The sequence below is a fragment of the Protopterus annectens genome, chromosome 7.part0, assembly GCF_019279795.1.
Source record: "Protopterus annectens isolate FY-2018-M chromosome 7.part0, PAN1.0, whole genome shotgun sequence".
Lineage (NCBI taxonomy): Eukaryota > Metazoa > Chordata > Ceratodontiformes > Protopteridae > Protopterus > Protopterus annectens.
Window position 1 is genome coordinate 104,096,780 of NC_056739.1, and position 22,497 is coordinate 104,119,276.

General features: G+C 38.7%; 1 protein-coding gene across 4 annotated transcripts in view; it reads left to right on the forward strand.

The window, feature by feature from the left end:
* LOC122806263 (chemokine-like protein TAFA-5) overlaps positions 1-22,497 on the forward strand; it is a 576,893-nt gene that overhangs the window by 479,879 nt on the left and 74,517 nt on the right. For all 4 annotated transcript variants that reach the window (XM_044076530.1, XM_044076532.1, XR_006365497.1 and 1 more), the window contains one exon: positions 8,657-8,748. In XM_044076530.1, the coding sequence (XP_043932465.1) occupies positions 8,657-8,748 (92 nt within the window). The remainder of the gene's footprint in view (positions 1-8,656; positions 8,749-22,497) is intronic.

Sequence of the window (22,497 nt, forward strand, 5' to 3'; positions counted from 1 at the left end):
AGCAAGCAGTTAAATGGCATCATGCTTTCTCATCCTTCCAACCCATCTCTGGTGTTCTGCAACGATCAGTCCTTGGCCCTGTCTTGTTAAACATCTTTATAAACTGAACTTTATTCTGCCTTGCAACTTGCCACCATAGTACAATATGCCAATGATTTAGCCTTAATATGCTCAGCCTTAACTTACAAAAAATACAGCAAATTACCCAAGGCACATTTACATCTTCTCACTTACTTTTGAACTGCCCCCCCCCCCCAAAAAAAAAAAAAAAAAACGAACGTGTTTTACTCTGAAACAATACAGTAACAAAAATAAATCAATTTGAGATAACCTGATCAAACAGCACTAAAATAGAAATAGTAGCCCATGGTAAACTCTTTGGAGTGTACATCGATGATGACCTCAAACCTGACCTCTGTAATCAACAAGCCATAAAAATGCACCAAACGCTTGGCTCATTATGTAGAACTAAACAGCATCTCACAGATAATGCTAGGATTACCTTTTCTTCTTTATGTATCCCCAGTTCTAACGAACCTGAAAGCCATCCTTAAAATAAAAAGTAGTTAAATGTGGCACCAATGCTCCCTACAAAACACATCATTGTTTCCCACTGAAGGCACCAAATTGGCTTGAGTTCCCCAACCACCTAGCCTATACTCTACTGACTGCCCACTTTCTTGTTACACTTCTGTTCAGGGACCTGCCTTCAAGTAACAGGTCCTATCTAGCTATTACTAAATCTAATGATAATGCTGGGACAGTCTCGTCTCCCACTATGTCTTGAAACTCTGGAATTCTGTTCTGACATACCGAAAACAACAAGAGAAACTCAGTCTATTAAAAACTTTGCTTAAACAATACTTACAGGAAATCTGGTTGTGCTAATGCTAAACAGCAGGTGAGTCAAGCATGCCCACATCCACACTGGACCATAAATCAATATTGTAAATGTCCTCTTTAAAATTATTCACAATTTAAACTGTGCATATTTAATAACATGAATACTTTGATTTAAAAAATTTTCTGGAACATCTTACTCTCTCCTACAACTCTCTCTATATTACTGTGCCTCTTGTTTCACTTTCGTCTGTGTTTTCCACGCTGTACTTCATATCATCAGAAATCTGTTTGTATTCTGCTTTCCCAAAATTAGCTTAAGTTAGTTAATATTTATTTATCAAATCCTAAAGCAAAGCTAAATTTATAAATTGCTCAATCTGTTTGAAATTGTGCATCAGTTGTTACCTTACAGTATGGCAGCTGCCAGAAACTTAATCTGTAACATGTGCTGTCTGTTAATATAACAAACATTTGCTGTTTATGTGTTTTGACTTTGTATTTAACATAATTGTAGTTAATGCAATGTCTGTGTTAATTTAATTTCTGCTTACTATATGTAATGCTATTCTGTTAGTGTATTACATTAAAAATTGTACAAAATTGTAACTTTGTTTTGGGATGACTGTAAGTAGGGGGTACAGAGAATAGGCAAGAGGGAGCTGGAAATTACTAAAGAGAAACCTGGCAAAGAAACCAATATATCATGAGCAAATAACTCAAGCAGGAAAGATAATAGAGTGGGATAAGGCCAATAAATCATTTGAATTGCAGGCTACAGGCTGCCTTCCCTAACAGGGCTTAATCTCAGAATACAGGCAAAGAGAAAGGGATAGGGGAATTTTAAGTGAAAGGCCTGTTCTGGTAAAGTTTTTAATTGAAAATAGAACAGAAGCAGCTGTTTAAAAAGGGATGATGAATAGGACATGTAAAATATTGCATGATAACTATAAGAATCATAGGATATTAGAAAAGATTGGGAATAGATACTAGAAAATCAGTTTACAAGAAAACAATGGGAAGGCATATGTATGGCTCCCAAGTATGCAACCAGAGCCAGAAGGTTTAGGATCTTTACTTGGAAGTGTTTGCATCGACATTTTTATACTTAAAACTGACTTCAAAGAATGTATCCTCAGGTAGATAGCAAATGTTGGAGGTGAGATGTAGAAGAAAGAGGTAACTGGGAAGATATGTTCTGGGAGTGTAATGAGTTGGCAAATTTTAAAAATTCCCTAAAGAGTACTCTATCAGAAATATTTGGCAAGGAACTTGCTGTAAGTAATGAAATGATTTTGTTGTGCTGGGATACAAGATCTGAATTTCCTAGACATACTAAGTACTTACTGAGTTTAATTTTTTTGGCTGGCAAAAAAAGCAATTACTATAAAATGGAAATCGAAAGTCTATACCAACTGTATTGGAGGTATTGAGTATTATAAAAGAGATAAAAACTAGAATCGGGATGTTTAGAAAAGGAAAAAAGCAAATTACACAGAAGTAAATGTAAATTGTGGGAACAAATAATGCATAATTTTCAGGAGGAGTGAGGTTTAAGGGAAGGCAGGAATTCAGCATTTTTTTTTGTAATGTTGGACTGATAGTATCAATGAAAATATATGTGATGTGTATTGTATTTAAATGGAAAAATGTTACAATGGTCTGTTTTCTTTTCTGTTAAATTATAATTTAAGACATAGGCAAGCATATATTAATAAAGGTGTTTTAAAAAATATAACTTTGCTGGGCCTTTTCTCCCCATGCCCCCACTGGAAAAGGGTTATGCCCAGTCAGACTTTCATAATCAGCCAGAACAAATAATTAAAATAAATGGATTGGATAAAAAATGTATTTCACAGAAGCATATGTATTACCTGAAAGCTTTGATACCAATAAATATCTATATCAGATTACATAGCGATAAAAACTCGGATATACATGAAGGGTAATGAAGTAAAAATGAGATACTGGTGCCTTATTTCTTATCTGTTAAGAATTTAAGGAACAGGTAGATTTGAGAGTTACTAAAGAAGATATAAATTAAATCCAAATAGAGATCTAGTGAGTGGAATAAAATGAAAGTGGACTGTAAAAGCATGGTAGAAAAAAAAGAGAGAATGAGTCACAGGAAAGAAGTAATAGAAATTATTTAGAGGGTTGACAAAGGTTAAATTATTGCAGAAGAATGGGAATCTCATAGAACAAGAAGAGGAGCAACTGATTGGTAAAAGAAAAATAAGGGAGCATTTAGACTGTGCATGAGTTTAGAAAGGTTGCTGTTAAGCAACTCATTTTGTAATAATTCTAGAGTGCAAACTTTTTTAGCACAATGAATTGGGCAACAGCAAGTAGAAAACATTGTAGCCAAACTCAGGGAACCTATAACAGAAGAATAACTAGAGACGTTAGAGAGGTATTGAGAGGTATTTTGAAGCTTCATGAAAATCTGTATTAAGCAGAGGAATCAGGAAATGTGCAACATTTAATAGCTAAAATAGGAATAGATGAAATTAAAATTATATATAAATTCATTGGGGAAGCTTTGAGGAAAAGAGAGCATTCCTGTGAAAATTTGGAAGTTAGGAGGGAAAAGAGTGAAAACAATCTGGGAGACTTTGACAATATTTTAAAGGGGGAAGGAGGATTACCAGCAACTTGGAAGAAAGCATTGCTGGCTGTGTTACAAAAAAGACAGCAATGATCCTTCAGATCTGGCTTCTTATAGACTCATTTTGATTCTAAACCATATTTATAAACTGGTTTTGCCTGTGTTAGCTAAGAGGACGGCAAAGCTGTTCCCATAATTGATTATAGACATGGTTCAATGTGGTTTTGTGGAATGAGGATAACATTTGACAATATTAATCAGTCTAAAGATAGATGATCCAGATGGAAATGAAGTGTAAGAGTTAAGTGGACTAAGTTAATTCTTCCCATAGAGCAAGGTGATTCAAAGGGGGTACTTTCAAGATATGCTGTTATTACTCGCATACATAACAGAAGAAGAAGGTTATAAATCAAAGTAGAAAAGGATGATGGTGATATGAGGGGAGAGACTAAGAGAAAGACAGAGTAAGAGTCTGGGTGCAGATCCTTAAGGAGAATGGTAACCACCATACAGAATATTATGTTCATGAAGCAGCAGAAAGGATTATAAGAACTAAGAGTGGGGATGAAGGAAGGATATTTTACTAACACGATTGTCTGCAAGTATGGATTTAGAAAATAGACAAGGGAGGGCTGGAATTTACTGGGGGGTGTTAGGAAAAGAACCAGCAAAATATTTGAGAGGGAAAGATAAAGTGGGATGAAGCTAATCATGAGTTTGTACTGCAGGTTTATTGATTGCTTTCCCTATCAGGGATTGATAACAGAGTGTAGGCAAACAAGAAGGGGAAGGAGGTGCCAAGTGAAAGGCCAGCTCTGGTTGAGTTTCTAGTTGAATCTAGAACAGAGGATGCTTTTTAAAAAGGATAATTAGCTCAGGTTATAAAATGTTGTATGATAACTATAAGAATCAATCAGGCAACGTCAATAAAGATTGGGAAAAGAGAGTCCAAAGGCAAAGTGAAAAAGGAACAATTGGAATTTGGAATACATCTGTAAGGCTCACAAGTATACAACAAGGTGGAGGGTGTTTAGATTTTTTGCAGGGAAGTATTTCCACAGGTATTTTATGCCCCATGTTGACTTCTATAGATTTTTCCTGAGGTAGGTAACAAATGGCTTGTGATGGCAAACGGAGGGAAATTAGGGACTTTTTTGGAAAATGTAACAAGCTGGCAGATTTTAAAAATTCCCTTTGGAGTACTTTGACAGAAATGTTAGGGGGACAAAGGGTAGTTAACTGAGGGAATGATTCTTTTGAGCTGGGATGTGGGATCTGAAGTGGCCAGATACAGTAAGACCTTTCGAAGTTTAATGCTGTTGAATGCCAAAAGAAAAAAAAAAACATTTACTAGAAAATGGAAATCAAAATCTAAACCAGCTGTAATTGAAGTAATAAATAGTGTAAAGGAGCTAAAAGAACTGGAGATGGGCCTTTAGAAAACAAAAAGAGAAAACTTGTCGAAATAAATGGAATTTGTAGGAACAATATATGCAGAATAATGTTTAGGAGGAGGAGTGAAGGTAAGAAATGAGTCTTACTTTAAAAAATTAGTAAATCCCTGTCAACCCTCGTTGTCCAATAACAAAACTACCACAGTTTCCAAAAATCAAGGAAAAATCTGGTAGACAACATAAATTGTTGCCTGCCTTAATAAAAACAGTGTATGTAATCAATTATAGTATGGTTTTAGACAAGGTTTCAAAATGTTGGCAGTACAGTACAATGCCAAGCACCATATTTTAAAATGTGGGCAGTTATCACCTCACTTGTGCACCTTTCATTGATTTCAAATAAGCTTTTCACTTAATGGACCATCAGTAATTACTCGATAGAGTTTCACTTCTCTGCCTTGTCAAATGCCCCCTAACATGGCTTACAACCAGAGGTGTAGCTAGCCCTTCTCAAACCTAAGGCCATTTCCAAATATAGTGCCAACTCGGCTAAAAAACAAAGGTCCTCCTCCTAATGCTGATTCACTGCTTTCTCTACTTTTAACTGTAGCACTATAGAAAACAGTTTGCTACAGTTTTAACAAGCGGCTTGTCACAGTTCACAGGAAGTACTGAGTGCATCAGCCCTGACTAAAAGTACATTATTGGCTCACTAAAATGTATGTAACTGTGCATTTAAGCTATATATATATATATATATATATATATATATATATATATATATATATATATATAAAACATGTTTCTGTGCATCATGCATATTATATTTTACAGAGAAGTATTTCATAAACATGTACAAATGTGTGTGTAATACAGTTATATATTATGCAACATATAAAACTCCTTTAGAAATGTATATAAGCATGTAGGTAACCACCTGTACAGTCCACAGACGCACACATAAATGCATGTGTGTGTATATTATATATATATGTATATATATATATATATATATATATATGTACACACACAGTATATCCCTTGGTCTAATGTGTTTCAAACTGCCTATATGATTGCTCAAAATGGTTTTATGGCATATTCACTTATCACTTTGTCAGATGTCAGTGAATAAAGTAAATAAGTACATCTGAGTTGCATAGTCTTGTGTATAAACAGCCCTTTTTGTTGTTCCACATAGACAGAGTCTGCCCAAATGCTTTATTTCTTCATGAAAGCTGTCTCAACTTTTTCTCTGCCATTCGTTTCATTTCCCAAACTTTTAGCCATAGATTTAGAAAAGAGGAAGATGCATTCTTCACCCCTGGATGCATAGTGTCAGATATGGTTCCACCTTCACAGGTTGTGTAAGTGCAGACAGATGCACAAATGATTACAGTAAGAAAATAGATCTGCGTCAGTTGGACTGGATATCTCCTGTAGTAAAAATAAATGTTGGCACATTTTGGGATCCAGCATAATTCTGAGGGAATGAACAAGTGCTAGATTCAGAAAAATACAAGTTAAATATTGCAGAAAAAGGTAAACCGAAATTTAGCGATTTCCCTGTCCTCATCACTTCAACAAGAATGTTTTAGTTTACAACATGACAGGTAACTTTATAAGAAACCCCCCATTATCAGGAGAGTAGGCCAGACACTTTAGTCCATCAGGAGAGTAAGTATTTAGGGAAACAGCAGATATTCACAACTGGAAACAAAGAACAAAACAATAAAAAGGAAAGAGAAATAGATCCCATTTGTTCTTCAGAATGGGTGCGGAAGGAGGGGAGGAAAAGATATGGATCTTTGTCTGTTTTTTCCTCTTCTTAAAATGGCATCCCTAATTCCATTTGCCCTTGATAGATTTGCTTTTGGAATACTGTTGGGGTGCCACCTTAGTGTTCTAGTTACTGCATATCGACCCTCTCATTATGATATCCGCTGAACAGTTTAATTCATGGTATTAAGGTTACAAGGAGTAAATAAACTTCAGCTTGTAGTCTTGTGTTTAATTCCCTCAGTTTCCATTACAAACTGACTCTAAGCAAATCAGATAAGCATTCTGCTTGGTCACCCTTGAAAAGAGGCACTTGTTTCCAATGGGATTACCTGTCTGACAATTAAAAATGTAACAGCTACATGATTATTAATTGTATCAGCTAATCTTGAAGAGGGCCCCTTGCAGTGGGTACCATATAACTTTCTGCCATCTTTCTAATGTCTGATAATCATGTTGCCGTCTGAAACTACAGCCTAGATTTCTGTGAGCACAGAAGTTCATTTCTTTAGCTTTGTTGTTGCTGTATTTTGTCACAGGTGGAGCCCAGTTCAAATGAGGTTAAGAACTGGGACTGTATCAGTGGGCATGCCCATAAGCCTGGAGTGTGAACATGGATGAAACAGGTGTGCCTCAGTGAGGGTGAGCACTTACATATTTTTACTGTAGCCACATGTTATGAAAACTGAAGTGCTCAGGTGTTCCTCCATTGCACCTGGAACTCATAAAGACCATCTGATAATAAGGAGTTACATATCTGTTTTGCAGTCAAGAAACCTGTGCTGAACTTTTGTTGAGTAAGTATAGGAAGTGGAGAGCTCAAATAAACTGATCTTTAAAAGAAGGAGCACAGTTTAAACATCCATCCATGTGCAATCCCCCTTTTCCCATTTTTACACATAGAATCAGGGTGTCACACCAACAGTAGCTGTCATCTAGAACGAATGGTTCACACTGCCAGGTGGCTAACTAAGCCTGTGACAAATACAGTTCAAGTACGCAAAACAGTAAAATGATTTGTGTTAGTTTTGCAATGAATATGAGAAAACAAAATGGCTACATGATGTTTTAAAAATTTAAAGTTTGAAAAGGTCTTATTGTCTTTCAGCAGTAATTATTCTTGAGGGTTACGTGTCAGAATACTGAATGCAGTTTCACTAGGAATGCAGTTATTAAAATGAAGTTATCAAATAGAAGTTAGCTAAGCTGGTCAGGTCAAACAAGTCAGCATGCAAGATTGTTAGTTTGTAAAGGGGAGTAAACCCTCCTACATTCTCACAGTACATCATTCATAGCCCTACCTGGCAGTATGGGACTTACCCTTTGCATAGTAATGATTTTAGTCCTGATTTGTTCACTTTACCCAGTCTGCCAAGCTGTGTTTGGTCAGTTCATTTCACCAAATGCTGTTTCAGTGAAAAGTATTATGACATATACTGTGTACTCACTTGAATACATATACAAACAAATATAGATGTGTGTATGTTCTATTGTCGTGGGCACAAAAAGATACATCAGACGGAAATGTCTTGGGTGACCAGAGCACTGTGCCTGCCTGGTACTGAGCCTGCACACCTTCAAGCTCTGTAAGGTGAGGTGCCCATGCTACACCCCAGCCTGCAAATGGAAATCACAATGTCTAAATTAAGGGATGTTTTAGAAATATATAGTACTTATAAATTAAGGGATGCTTTAGAAATATATAGCACTTAGGTTAATTACAGCATGTAGAGATAGTTATTTATAAAATGTTCATTTTATAAGTACACTGGTAGTTTAAATACTTTGTTGGTTGAAAAAAACATTTACAGTTGTGATGCCATAGCAGAGTTCATGGTTTTCCAAACCCATTTTCAGACTGAGATTAACCATTCAGACCTGTAGTTTTAATATGGAAAAACCTCCTCACAGCCTTCTGTGTAGGAAAAATCCAAAGAAAAACAAAAAGATACATATGCATTACAATTGTATTGTTGTAATATTTATCTGTGTGTTAACAGGAAACATATAATCTAATGCTTAGCCTGTATCTTCAAAGGTTGGTGGTTATGGATTCCTACATCATGAAAGTATTTGGGACCGAGGCCTAAAGTTTCTGCAGACACCTATAATCCCTGGCTATTCAAAGAGGTAATCATTTGGCAAAATATAAAATAATACGGAAGTGATAGTCTTTGGAAATTTGCAGAACTGACTTCAGCAGAGAGTGCAGATCTCTTGTGATATTTCTTTAACCTAGGAAATGCTACAGAACGTGTCTCGGAACTACATTTGTATGAATACTTTGGTCTCAGAAGAAATCCATTTCCCAGTGCTCGAGTATTTCAGAAGATTAACAAATAGCAAAGATACTTGTTTTGTAGATTATGCAAGAAATAAGTTGTTTCTTAACGTCTGAAGTTTTGGACTGTTTATTACTGTTGTTTAATATGATAACATTTAAGTGTATTTATTTTTCATTTTTCACAAATAACAAGTAAGTGAAGTCAGTCCTCTACCTTAACGCTGGGGACAGTTATCTCCTCGCATCTCTGTTGTGTTTTTGCTTCCTGTGTACTGCAAACATTGCACTTCTATAAATTTAATACAGATTGTTGGTTGTAAAGATTATCGTCTTTTGTTCATTTTTAGTTGAAGCAAGCATGACAAATTTCATTAAAGCACAGCAAAATGCATTATCCATCTACGAGTGGTACATAGCTCACACAGTCACCGTTAACAGTAACCTTCACCTACAAGTGTTTCTAGTATAAGAAATCACCTTCTGCAGTGAAGGACCTCTGTGACGTCTGACTATATCCCACCAAACTGCCAACAATTAAGAGATGTCCCTTACTCTCCTGGGTCAGTAACAAAGGAGCTTCAGTATTCACTACTGACTCCAATATATGACTGTCACTTGAACAGAAGTAATATGTCACAATTTTCAACTAAAAGCACAACAGGAACACACACTATTTTCCTGGGATTAGCCTTTATACCTCTGTCCACTCCCATATGTATTTTCTTATTATACACTTCAGAGCAATGTGTCCCAGTTTAAGACCTCTGATACACTCACACTCAAAGTAAATTTAAATCTCACACATCCAAACACTTCTGGGAAAGCCTGACACAGATTTACAGCTGTCTCTCTTCCCAAACATAATATGGTAGTGCTGACACCAGTCAGAGTGTCTTCATGCCGTCCTAAAGGGGTGTCCAATTATGAAAATTAAACATCAAAATAAATGATCGCTATGACCAGTGCAGCCAGGCCTCTGAGGGGACTTGGAGAGTATCAAACAGGTATAAGCACTCTCTAATCTCTAAAGAAAAACACTGATTTCCAGCAACAATGTAAAGTAATAAAAAAATCTAATAATAAGTAAAATGATTACAAGAATGTAAATAAGTAGCTTTCAATAAACATCAGATTTCAGTTACCAGAAATGTAAAATTAAACTGTAGGACAGTTCTAGAAAAACTCTAGCTTAGTAACTAAACTTTCCTAATCTAAAGAATACTGTCTCTGATCTAATCTAACAGATAACAGCAAGGCAAAAGCCAAGTTTACAGTTTTTGGTGAGTTCTCTTTTCCTGGTATCCACTGACTGCACAGCACTAACTGACTGTACTACACAAACTGCTCAGCACTTGACAAAATGTGCAATATCAACTGTCTTATTTTAAAAAATAACAGTCAGCTGTTTGAAAAAGTTATTTTTCTGTCAATCAGCTGTTTAAATAATCACTTAGCAACCAGGAACATTCTAATGACATCACTCACTGTTCAGCTGATTCTCCACAGTTTGTACTTTAGAATGTCCTTCTCAAACATGCACAGTTAGAAATGTACCAAAACATTGAGATTCTTTAAACATTCTGTTTATACAGGGAACTACTCAACTTTTAAAACTTATTTGCATATTCACAATTAGACCTGCTGGCATACAGTACAAGTTAATCTGACAGTAAACAAAAATCTCCTGCCAGACATGCTAACACAGATGACAGTGTTTTGATTTTCTTCACATTCCCCCTTATGACTCAAGTATGATTTTCAAGTGACCCTTGAAAACTGACGCTTGAGAAAAATGGGTCTACCTGGGAATATTAACCCACTCCTCTCTTAGACAATCTGTCCGCATTGGCATTGTTAACCCAACTGCTATGTTGTTTGTTCATATCAAATGCTTGCAGTCCTAGACTCCACCTCAGTAACTTGACATTTTGCTTACTGACCCTATTAAGCCATGTTAAAGGGTTATGATCTGTGTGTACAATTAATTTCCTCCCAGAAAGATAGGTCTGCAGCTTTTGCAATGCCCACACTATGGCCAAACACTTTCTCCACAGCTGCATAACACTCTTGTCTAGGTTGGAGTCTATGGCTCAGATAAACCAGTGGGTGCTCTTCTTCTTCAGAAACTTGGCTGAGCACAGCTCCCACCCCATTATTTGAAGCATCTACCTGTACAATACATTCTTTATTCTAATCTAACACAAGGGGTCCTCCCGAAATCTGTTTCTGTTTTTGGAATGCTTGTTCACGTCCACATTACCTTGTCTGGTTTATTCTTCCTAGTTAGGTCCATAAGGGGTGTAGCTATGGTACTGTAATTGGGCAAAAATTTCCTATAGTACCGCACTGTCCCTAGAAATGCTCTCACTTGTTTCTTAGTAGCAGGAACTGGCCACTCTTGAATAGCTTCCACCTTGACAGGTATTGGCCTACGTTTATCACTTTTTACTATGTGCCATAAGTAAGTGACCTCTGCCATACCCACTTGACACTTACTGAGTTTAATGGTTAATCCTGCCCTACTTAATCTATCCAAGACTTCCCTCACATGTTGGAGATGTTCCTGCAAGGAGTGGGTATAAATAACAATGTCATCCAAGTATGCTAGGGCATGTTCCCTTGCTCCTACCAACATACAGTCTACCAGCCTCTGGAAATTTGCTGGGGCAGTTTTCATTCCAAAAGGCATCCTAGGAAATTCATACAATCCATAAGGGGTTACAAAAGCTGACCTTTTTCTAGCAGCAGAAGTGAAGGATACCTGCCAGTACCTCTTAGTCAAATCAGTAGTGGTCAGATACCTACCCCCCACCCAGCTGTTCTAAGGCTTTGTCTGTCCTTGGCTTGGGTTATGCATCTAACTCTGTGCAACTATTTAATTTCCGGTAGCCTACACAGAATCTCACACTACCATCCTTCTTTGGCACTAGCAGTATTGGGGAAGCCCAAGGACTGTTAGACTCTTGAATTATCCCCACTTCTAGCATTTCCCTTATTTCTTCTTTCAGAGTCTGCTTCACTCTCTCACAAGTATTCTGTAAGTAACCTGCTTAGTAGGTTTTTGAGGTCTTGTGTCCACATGGTGCTGCTCCAAGTCAGTACACCCAGGTTTCCCTGTGAACATATCTCCATATTCCTGCAATAGGTTTTTTATCTCCCGGACATGATTAGGAGTTGCTGCGATATGGCAGTCTCTTCCACAGAGGTGTCAATCCTAGACTCGCCCAAAAGATCAGTTGTGATATCCGTTTCAGACTCCTCCTGCCATTCACTATGAATGCTCAGTACTAGGGCCTCCCTTTCATCATATTCACATGGTACAGTTTGGTAGGTAGAAGACAAGGGTACAAACTGACCAATGTAGTTTGACATCATTGATTTTCCTCACTACCTCAAAGGGTCCCTCCCAAGCTGCTTGCAGCTGGTTATGTCTAACAGGAACAAGCACCATCACCTTGTTGTTGGGACTCTGCTAGGTTCTCTTGAGCTAGACCCATGAGCTCCTTAAGTCTTGTCTGAAAGTTGAGAACATAAGCCACAACCAGACCCTTTGTGAGATTCACTTTCACCTTCCCACTCATCTCAAATTAAATCTAAAGGTCTCCTCACTCTATGCCCCGTATAACAACTCAAAGGTTGAAAAACCTGTAGATTCCTGCTGTACTTCCCTGTATGCAAATACTTGTCCCACTTCCTTTTAAACTGGTCTGCAAATGCCCATAGCATAGTCTTCAATGTAGAGTTTAACTTCTCCACAAGACCATTAGTCTGGGGATGGTAGAGGGTGGTCTTTAGATGTTTCACCCCACAACACTTCCACAAGCAAGTCAGCAGGTCTGACATGAAGTTCGCACCTTGGTCAGTCAGTATTTCCCATGGAAACCCTACTCTGCTGAAGATTGCTAGCAAAGCATTTGCCACCTTCTCTGCCTCAATAGACGATAGAGCCATCACCTCAGGATATCTGGTAGCATAGTCTACAACCACCAAACTGTATTTCTTTCCTGTAGAGCTTGGAATACTCAGGGGTCCCACAATATCCAGGACCACTCTCGGAAATGGCTGTTCGATAACAGGCAAAGGCATTAACAGAGCCTTAGCCTTGCACCCTGCTTTACCAACTTTTTGGCACTATTCACAAGTCCACCAGTATCCTAGCACATCCCTCGCAATCCCGGGCCAATAGAAATTTTGCATAATACGTCTCTTAGTACATCTTATGCCCATATGACCTGAAAAAGGAATGTCGTGCTATGGCTATGGCTAAGAGTGGCAGATGATAAGCTCTAGGCACTACCAACTGCTGTATTACTCCACCTTCTAGCTCACCTCTAGGAGTCCACTCTCTATACAACAAACCTTTGTTTCAGTATATGGACTCCCCTCTTTCTTGAGCCTCAGGTGCCTCCTTAGCCATCCCCCTAAAGCTTTGTAACTTAGGATCCGTAAGTTGAGCCTGTCTCAACTCTACCTTTGCGACCTTCCCCAACAAGCCTAGTCACTTCTGACAGCTGTGCCTCGCTGTCACTGTGGGTACGACCACTCGCCTCCATCCTCACGGTCACCGTGTCCAAGGGAACACCAGTACCCACCAGCAGCTGTGGCTCACTTTCAAACCTACTTCTATCAGCACTTTCTCTGAACCAGCCACCACACCAGTCCTAACTTCAGGTACGAGATCTTTCTGTGTCTCTCCCAGACTACCGGACCTACTTGCCTTTATCCAAGCCCGACTGCGTGTCACTGCATGCACACAAGGTAGTGCATCATCAAAGTCATTCCCTATCAGGACATCTGCAGGAACATCCTCAAACACACCTACTTGCTTGCTTCCTCTTCCACCCTCCAGTCAAGATGAACCCTAACCAAAGGTATTTGGAACAGGATCCCTCCCAAAGCTCTAACTGGAGTGGACTGCCCAAGCAAGTACTGCTCTTCTCTAACCACTGCAGGCCTCACAATGGTTATATCAGCAGCTGCGTCCCTTTTAACAGTTACCTGTTTACCATCTACCAAGATTGGATATAAATTTCGGTGATAATTTGGCACCCCAGTTGTTTCTAAACAACTTACCACTGGCAATTTGTCATCATCACTTGCTGGCTCCCTCACCTTTTGTTTCTCACCTTGCCTTGATGGACATCTGGCTGCTGTGTGTCCTCTCTGGTTACACTTGAAACATCTAATCCCTAACCATGCACTTGGATTAGTAGTTTCTCCCGTTACTGGTGTACTCTCTTGGAGTGGTTTAGACTGCCCCCCATGGGTTCCCTTATGTCCATGTACAGCACTGGGTATCCCTTTCCTATGCAGTGGTGCTCTGCTTGCCAAGTAGAGATCCCCTTTTCTCCCCAACTCCTCTGCAGAGTTGCACTCACTGTCTGCTAATCAGACTCTCATGTCAGCAGGCAAAGTACTAAGGGCTTGTTCCCTCAACAAAAGATCTGCCAGTTCCTCAAATGTGGTGACCTGACACCCATTCACCCATCTGTGGAAGTAAGTACTTTAAGTCAGCAATATAATCTCGTATACTTTCATCTGCCTTGTGTCTGTGTTCACAGAACTTTTTTCTATAAGCTTCAGGAGTTTACAACAGTCAAGCAAGCAACATTTCATTTTATCATAAGTCAGTCTACATCATTTAACGTTGCTACAGCCTGAAAAGTTTTACCATGGAGTAGGGGAGTCAGGAGCCTAACCCAGAGCTCATGGTCAACATCATATGTCTACATACCCTCTCAAAAATATGAATAGAATTATCAAAGTCACCCCATCCCTGTACTGAGGAAAATGTTTACTGACCTGTATGGTTTTTGGGGTCCGGTTATTCCCTTCTCCATTACATCCATGATCCTCTCGAAGGGTTTGAAGCTCCATTTCATGCTGGCACTGTCTTTCATTGTCCTCAGCTTCTAATCGCCTCAGCCTCTCTGCTGATTCCAGTTGAAGATGTTTGGTTTCCAATTCATGTTGATGCTGTTTCTCCCCAGCCTCCAAACATCACATTCTTTCCCTTTCTTCAGCCTCCAGACATTGGGTCCCCAGGGGCAGTTTCTCTGCTAATTCCAGTTCAAGACATTTGTCCTCCAGTTCACATTGGTGCAGCTTCTCCTCAGCCTCTAGTTACAAGCTCCTTAACTCCAGACGTATTCTCAGGTCCTCTGAAGAAAATGTGGACTGTCTTGTCCCGGCAGGCTGCCCATCACCAGCACCAAACTGGATATCCTCTGAACAGATGGTCGAAGCTGTGGCTGCAACCAAGGCTGAAATCATTGCTTCCTTGGTCAGGTTGGCATGCATCAGTCCTCTGGCTTTGCACTCCTTAGCTAACTGGATCTTTGACAGCTTGCTAAAATCTACTGCTGACATCCTTGCCTGCTATACCTATCTAACTACAAAAAATAAACAAAACATATATAGTATACAAGGTTTATTGTTTAAATTGTACTTTTGTATTTATAGCACTATCTTTATAAGTAGCCAAGTAATTGATCAGCAACTTTAAGCTTAAAATCTAGATGTCACTTGTATAAAAGTAGACATCATTGAAAAATGTTTTAACAGTAAATGGTTGCTGATCAAACTAATAGTTATTTATTAATCATTGACAGTTTGTACTGTATACATTATTGTAAGGAAAGGATTTATAACACGGGCAGATTTCTGCTATTGTATCATATTTCATGCATTACATTTTAAATATTTTAAACAATTTTATGCTGTAATTGCGCTCTTGAGCGAAAATAAATATAGCTTTAAAACTTTTAAACTGAGAACACTGTGACCTGATAGGTCAGTTTTACAAGGAGAGGTTATTTAAACAGGATTTTAACTTCGGTTTGTTGTCTGAAGAAGTCTGGATAGAATCCAGACGAAAAGCGCTTAACATTGAATTGTTCTACGTTTGCAGCCTTTATTACTAGTACTTGTTAGTACCTTTTACACTGTTTATGTGACATTCGATGTTTAAATAAAACTTTTGGAAGCACTACTGCCATTTGCAACTCTGTGCTTTTTCGGATTTTACTTGTTGGAGTTTCATTTATTGGTGCTAGTTCGTGTTTGTTTGTTAGCACTGACGACCGATGGCAGATATGGATGTTTCCATACACAGTGACGAACCAGAGAAGGGTAACCTTACCCAACTACTAGAGTTGATGAATGAATGGCTGGAACGTTTGACAGCCAGAGTGGATTTGGTAACCAGCCTAAATGGCAATTCATCTACTATGAACACTGACCGTTTGAGGTCTTCTGTGCAACACATGCAAAAAACAAGTTCCTCCCAAATGTCAGGAAACAACCAAGAGAAGTGTTTACCTATGGGCGAGCCGAGTGGGACTTCCACCAACTTGGCAATAGATAATAATGAAAGAATAACCTCACCAGGATTAAATGACACACAGGATATTACAAACTGGTTGAGTGACTAACTTAACCTGGACAACCCACAGGCAAGTAATAACACTGACTTTTTTAACGAAGGGAATGGTTCTTTGGTTGAAAAACTGAAATTATTTGACAACAAACTTTTGAAAATTAAAAAATTGCAACTAGAGCTTAACTACTTTAACAAATGCCTAAAAGAGAAAATAGTTCCAAAAGGGTTAAGATACTGTTTGTACCCCATGGGCCTGATTGAAGGATCTGAGTTCCATAAGGAACTAATACAATTATTCAATAACCAAGGTTTAGATCTTTTAAAATGTATGGTTATACACTATCAAATAACAGTAAATAAAATGACTGTAGAAACCTTAGCCTTGGAAAGAGATATAAAAAAAGACACAGCATTTGACTGTTATCAATATGACTACAACTGAACCTTCACTAGCATAGCACAACAACTTGAGAAACTGAAAAACACTAAGGTCAAAAAACTACAAAGAGACTTGAAAGCTTATGCAGAGGGTACTGCATATCCAAAACCCCCAAGTTCACAGAACAATATAAATTGGAACAGGGGAGAGCAGCCCTCTGAACAGGGGCATTTTACTAGATCTGAACAATATACAGTACCAAACATGAGGTCGGGTACACCCCAGAATGAAGATGAGATCAACAATGCAGATTACATCAATGCTGGTGTTTTTAATGACGTACAGAACGGAGATACAACCAGGGGCCACAACCACCAAGGTCAATCCCCTCTACAATACCATAATCAAAACCAGTGGCATCAACAACAACCACAACAAAAAAACTACAGAGGGGGAACAGCTGGAAGCCCAACCCACAATTTCCCCCCAAGAAGCGATACAACACCCGCAGCATCAACAGGAACAAATACTCCCATCATGTAAAGTAATACTGAATGGTGAAGGAGATTTTAAAATTTATAACTACACGGAATGCCATATTGATGAGACTTTAGTTTAACTGTTTTCGAAGGGGCTTACATTTGTACCGACTAACAAATGTAACCTTGCGGAACTACTGATTGACTTTAAATTGTTCATCCGTAAGTTAAATCTGACTGTATTGATGGGGAATTCCTCATACAGTAGCAATGAATTAAGGTTAGCCAGTACATTTAACCCACCATGTAACCCTATTATCAATATGTTTGAGTTCTTATGTGAACATGAATTCAGGCAGATAGTGGTTAACAATAAAAAAACAAAGAAATATTGAGAATATAACTACAGAAGAACGGCACTTGTTAACACTATTCCGTAGCCTCCCAATCAGGTTTATGAAACCAGACAAAGGAGGGGGTCTAGTAGTTATGTATAAAGAAGACTATAATAGGAAAATGGTTTCAGTATTAGAGAAGGAAACATATGAATAAGTGAGTTTAAACCAACTAAACACAGCATACAACAGAATTAAAATGTTTATTAGTGATTTATTTATAAACTGCTTAACAGGTGTACACTTAAACCATTACCTAACCATGCTGTCCCCTAAAATACCACAGGTGTTTGGTATACCTAAAATTCATAAGGGGTTGATTGATCCACCTTTAAGAGCTTTGGTTGAAGCAAGACAGTCCATTACATACCCTTGTGCGAAAGTTGTAGACTTGATATTGAAGAAATATGTGGAAAAAGAAAAACAAATTTGTAAAGACTCATGGTCCTTTTTAGATTAAATTAAAACATTAACGTTTAACGAAGAATTCAACTTCCTTACAGTTGATGTATGTGATTTATACTCATCTATACCCCAAGACTTGGGGATTGAATGAGTTGTTGAGTTCATAAAAAATAAGAGGGCAACTGAAAATGACAGTAGGTTGGTAGAACAACTGTTAGATATTATCTTGAAAAACAATTATATATCATTTAACAATAGGTTATTTCTTCAGAAAATTGCAGTAGCTATGGGGTCCCCAGTAGGAGCGAGTTTTTCTAACTTGGTGATGGCCTACTGGGAATCCAACTATATTTTCCAAAGTCAATGGAAAGAGAAAATTGTTTTTTTTATAAAAGATTCCTGAACGATATCTGTATAATAATTAATGGAGATAGTATTACAGCGGATAAATTAGTAGACTTTTTTTTAACTCAACAGGTATTTTTCTAAAATTTACTAAAAATTTCCAAGAACATAAGACTCACTTTTTAGATGTGGAACTATGTAAAAATAGACAAGAAGGCAGATATACTGCAAAAATATATAGAAAGAACACATATTCAAATTCTTTTTTGCACTTTACCAGTTCTCACCCATTACAACAGAAAAAATCAGATGTGAAGGGGCAACTGGTACGTGCAGCTAGAATGATGAGTACAGAAAGAGAATTTGAGGAGGAGTGTAAACTGTTGTACGAAATGTTTGCACACAGAGGTTATCCTACATGGTTCCTATTAGACATCTTTCGTGAAGTAAAAGTGAAAAGGAATTCAGGCATTTATAAACCGATCTTAGATAACTGTATGGTGACATCAATAAATACCATTAATACTGAAGTAAGAGATATGGTTCAGGAAGAGAGGTCTATTACAACACCTTTTGAACAACCTATGATTATCAATTTCACACTGAGCTTATCGAAGAAAGGACACTGAGGAAACTCGGAGCTATAATATATAACATTAAGTATCCTGTTTTTTGTTTATTTTGTCCTTTATTTGTTATTTATAGCACTTTGTGTACTGTGTATTTTTCTAGCTAGTTTCACTGTGTGTGAGGTATTAACTGGAAATTGTCCACTTTTATTAAGCATCTGTTGGGTTGTTTGTTTCTGATAACTTGTTGCAGTTAAACTCTTTTTTCTAGAGGCTCCTTTAGCTGTTTAAAACTTTCATTTAAAGGCTTACTGCTGCTTTTCAGCTGTGAATAACATTTCTGCAGTTTGTTCTAAGTAGTGGGGATATTTGTAGCATTTCCATATTCAGGCTTGTATTTGGGCCTAGTGTTTGTGGAGGCTGTGTGTCTGAGTACATATTTAGGGACATCTTGGTTTAGCCAAAGCCATCAGGCATTTCAGTGAGAGAGAATTGTTTGAGGTCATTGGCTGACTGAGGTCACCTGGACTACAGCTTAGACCAAGCACCTCACTGGTTCTTTTGAGATTTCTTTCTTAAAAGCTGTCTCAGGTTTCAACTTTTTGTTACCTAAGAAGTTCAGTTGTGAGTGTTCTGTCATTTCACACTGAGCTTATCGAAGGAAGGACACTGAGGAAACTCGGAGCTATAATATATAACATTAAGTATCCTGTTTTTTGTTTATTTTGTTCTTTATTTCTTTGTTATTTATAGCACTTTGTGTACTGTGTATTTTTCTAACTAGTTTCACTGTGTGTGAGGTATTAACTGGAAATTGTCCACTTTTATTAAGCATCTGTTGGGTTGTTTGTTTCTGATAACTTGTTGCAGTTAAACTCTTTTTTCTAGAGGCTCCTTTAGCTGTTTAAAACTTTCATTTAAAGGCTCACTGCTGCTTTTCAGCTGTGAGAAACATTTCTGCAGTTTGTTTCCCACCCTACCTCCCTGTTGGTATAGTGTTTTCATAGTTGGTGGCTTTGCAGTTGCAAATAGTGTAAATTTGATCTGGGACCCTCCTCCCAGTCTAGTGTCATTACATCATTCTACCCAGTACAGGGAGAACATTTGAGAAGGCCAATCAGCTTAGTTTCTGCTATTCCTTTCTCTCTTTCCACTTTTTTTTTTATCTGCTTTTACTGTATTTGTGTTTCTTCCTACTTTATTTTGCTTTTGTGTCATCTTAAAAGTACTCAATTATATTTATTACTGCTTGGTGTAACTCATTCTAAGCCTTTTAGTTTAAGCACTTGGGCTTCAGACCAGTTGTTTTACATTAGGAAGGTTTGTGGCCTGCATTGTGGTGGCAGGACAGGTAGCTTACATCCTTCTAAGTTGGGAGCTGCTGATTGAGGACTCAGTGTCTGTTATTCTAAAAGTGTATTAGTTCTGATTTAAGCACTTGGGCTTCAGGCCAGTTATTTTACATTAAGAAGGTTCATGGTCTGCACTCTTGTGGGAGGAGAGGCTGGACTATGCCCTTCTGAGCTGGGAATTTCTGGTTAAAGGCTTATAGTGCCTGCATATTTGAACGGTTTCTTACTGAAATTGGTACACCTTGTTTGCTGTAGCATAGACTAGATCCAGGCCTGCTGAATCTAGCTTTGTTTGTAGGCTTGTTGTTTGTTTGCTTGTTATGTCCCTGAAACGCTAATTCCACCTAAAACGTGGCTTTTCAGCGCTTCTGTGGATCCCTAGTGATATCTGCATTGCTTAATGTACTTATTTCCTTGTTTCACTTGAAAGAAAGTTACTGTTTGTCATTTTTGCATTTAAGTTACCTGTAACCCATTGCATTTAAGTTACCTGGCACTTGCTCACTAAGTCAGCACTAAAAAATTAAAAGCACTACACCCTCACAAACTCCCCTTGAGTACCTTGTTCCCATTGGCCCTTTTTTTCAATTATAAAGGAATTCCCAATACTATTCTAGCATGTCCAAAGGTCAGTTGTCAATCTCCTCTCCGGCCCAGCTGGTGAATCTGGGAATCTAGAGGCAATGCTACAACTGCCTCATGTACACAGACAACCCTCTCCTCCTCCCAACAAATTCCAACATATGGGAGATGCAACCATATAGCCAAACTGGAGGCTAAGCTCTCTCAACTCAGTACTGGTGTAACCAGTCAGGAGGAGAAGGAAACCACACTCACTACAATTCCAGTCTCACATAGACCTACCACGACAGCAAACCTAACACATAAACACACAAAAACATGCTCGGAGGCTCTAAATAAAAATCTGCCTAAGCAGCAGAGACCACCAAAGCAGACACCCAAGCAACCATTACCCCAAAGCAAAACACGTGCCACACATAGCTCACAAAGCCATTGTGCCAAACACAGCCCTTAAGGCTGAACAACACACCTGATACACTTGTAATAGGTGACTCTATCATCAGGCACACTGACGTCCTGCTCACCAGGCTGAACAAGGAGAAGGTCACGGTGAGCTGCCTGTCAGGCACTAGGATCCGCCACATAACACACGCACTCATGTCACTCTAAGGCAATTACAAATATGACTTGGTCATTGTCCATGTTGGTGTGAATGACCTGAGACATACCTCCCTGGACTACATGAAAAGAGACATAGAGGAGCTCTCTGAGCATGTAGCCCAGGCCGGTATGACCCTGACCTTGAGTAGCATCTTACCCTCACCAAGAATGATGCCACAATATGAAGACAAGAGGATCAATTTCAACAATTGGCTTAAGTATTGGTGTCATTCAAAGGGGTTCCAATGCCTATCAGCCTGGGATGACATGCTCGACAATCCACGATGCTTCGCTAGGGACGGCTTGCACCTGTCACCCCTGGGCTTTTGGATATTGGCAAAGGCTCTTGCTACCCCCATAGTGCCTTTTTTAGGCAAGGCTCAAAAGACAAACCCACCTCCATAGGTATCAAAAGGGATAAGAAACTAAGAGTAATGCTACTCAACGTCAGAAGTCTAAACCTCAAGATGCACACACTCGAAACTCTTCTTAGCATGGAGAACATCGATATCTGTGCAGTAACAGAAACCTGGTTCAAGGCTCCCGAGAGCAGCCCAGCACTACCAGGTTATACTTCATACCATGCTTTTCGGCCCCAAAACTTGGACCGAACCAGAAAAGGAGGGGGAGTATCAATATTCGTCAAAGATACCCACACCTCCAGGTTGGTGGCACAGCACAAAGCATCAGAGACTATCCATGTGCAACTAACAGTGGGTAAAACTGCCTTCCAGTTTATAGCCTGCTACAGACCACCCTCCCAAACCCAGGAACCCCACTCGGCCTTCCTGAGAACACTGGAAAATATGAAGGTCTCTCCAAACACCATTATATTGGGCGACTTCAACTACCCAAACATAGACTGGGAGCATTACTCTAGCTCCAACACCCTAGCCCAAAGGTTCCTAGAATTTATAAACTCAAATGCTATGGAACAACTTGTTACCACTCCCACAAGAGGGGAAAACATGCTGGACCTGATCATCACCAACATGGGGACTCTATGCTCCAGACCAGAAGTGTATCCCTCACTGGTAAGATCAGACCATAAACTAATCTCACTGGATATTCACATCCCGACCCCACCCCCTGCCCAGAAAACCACAGT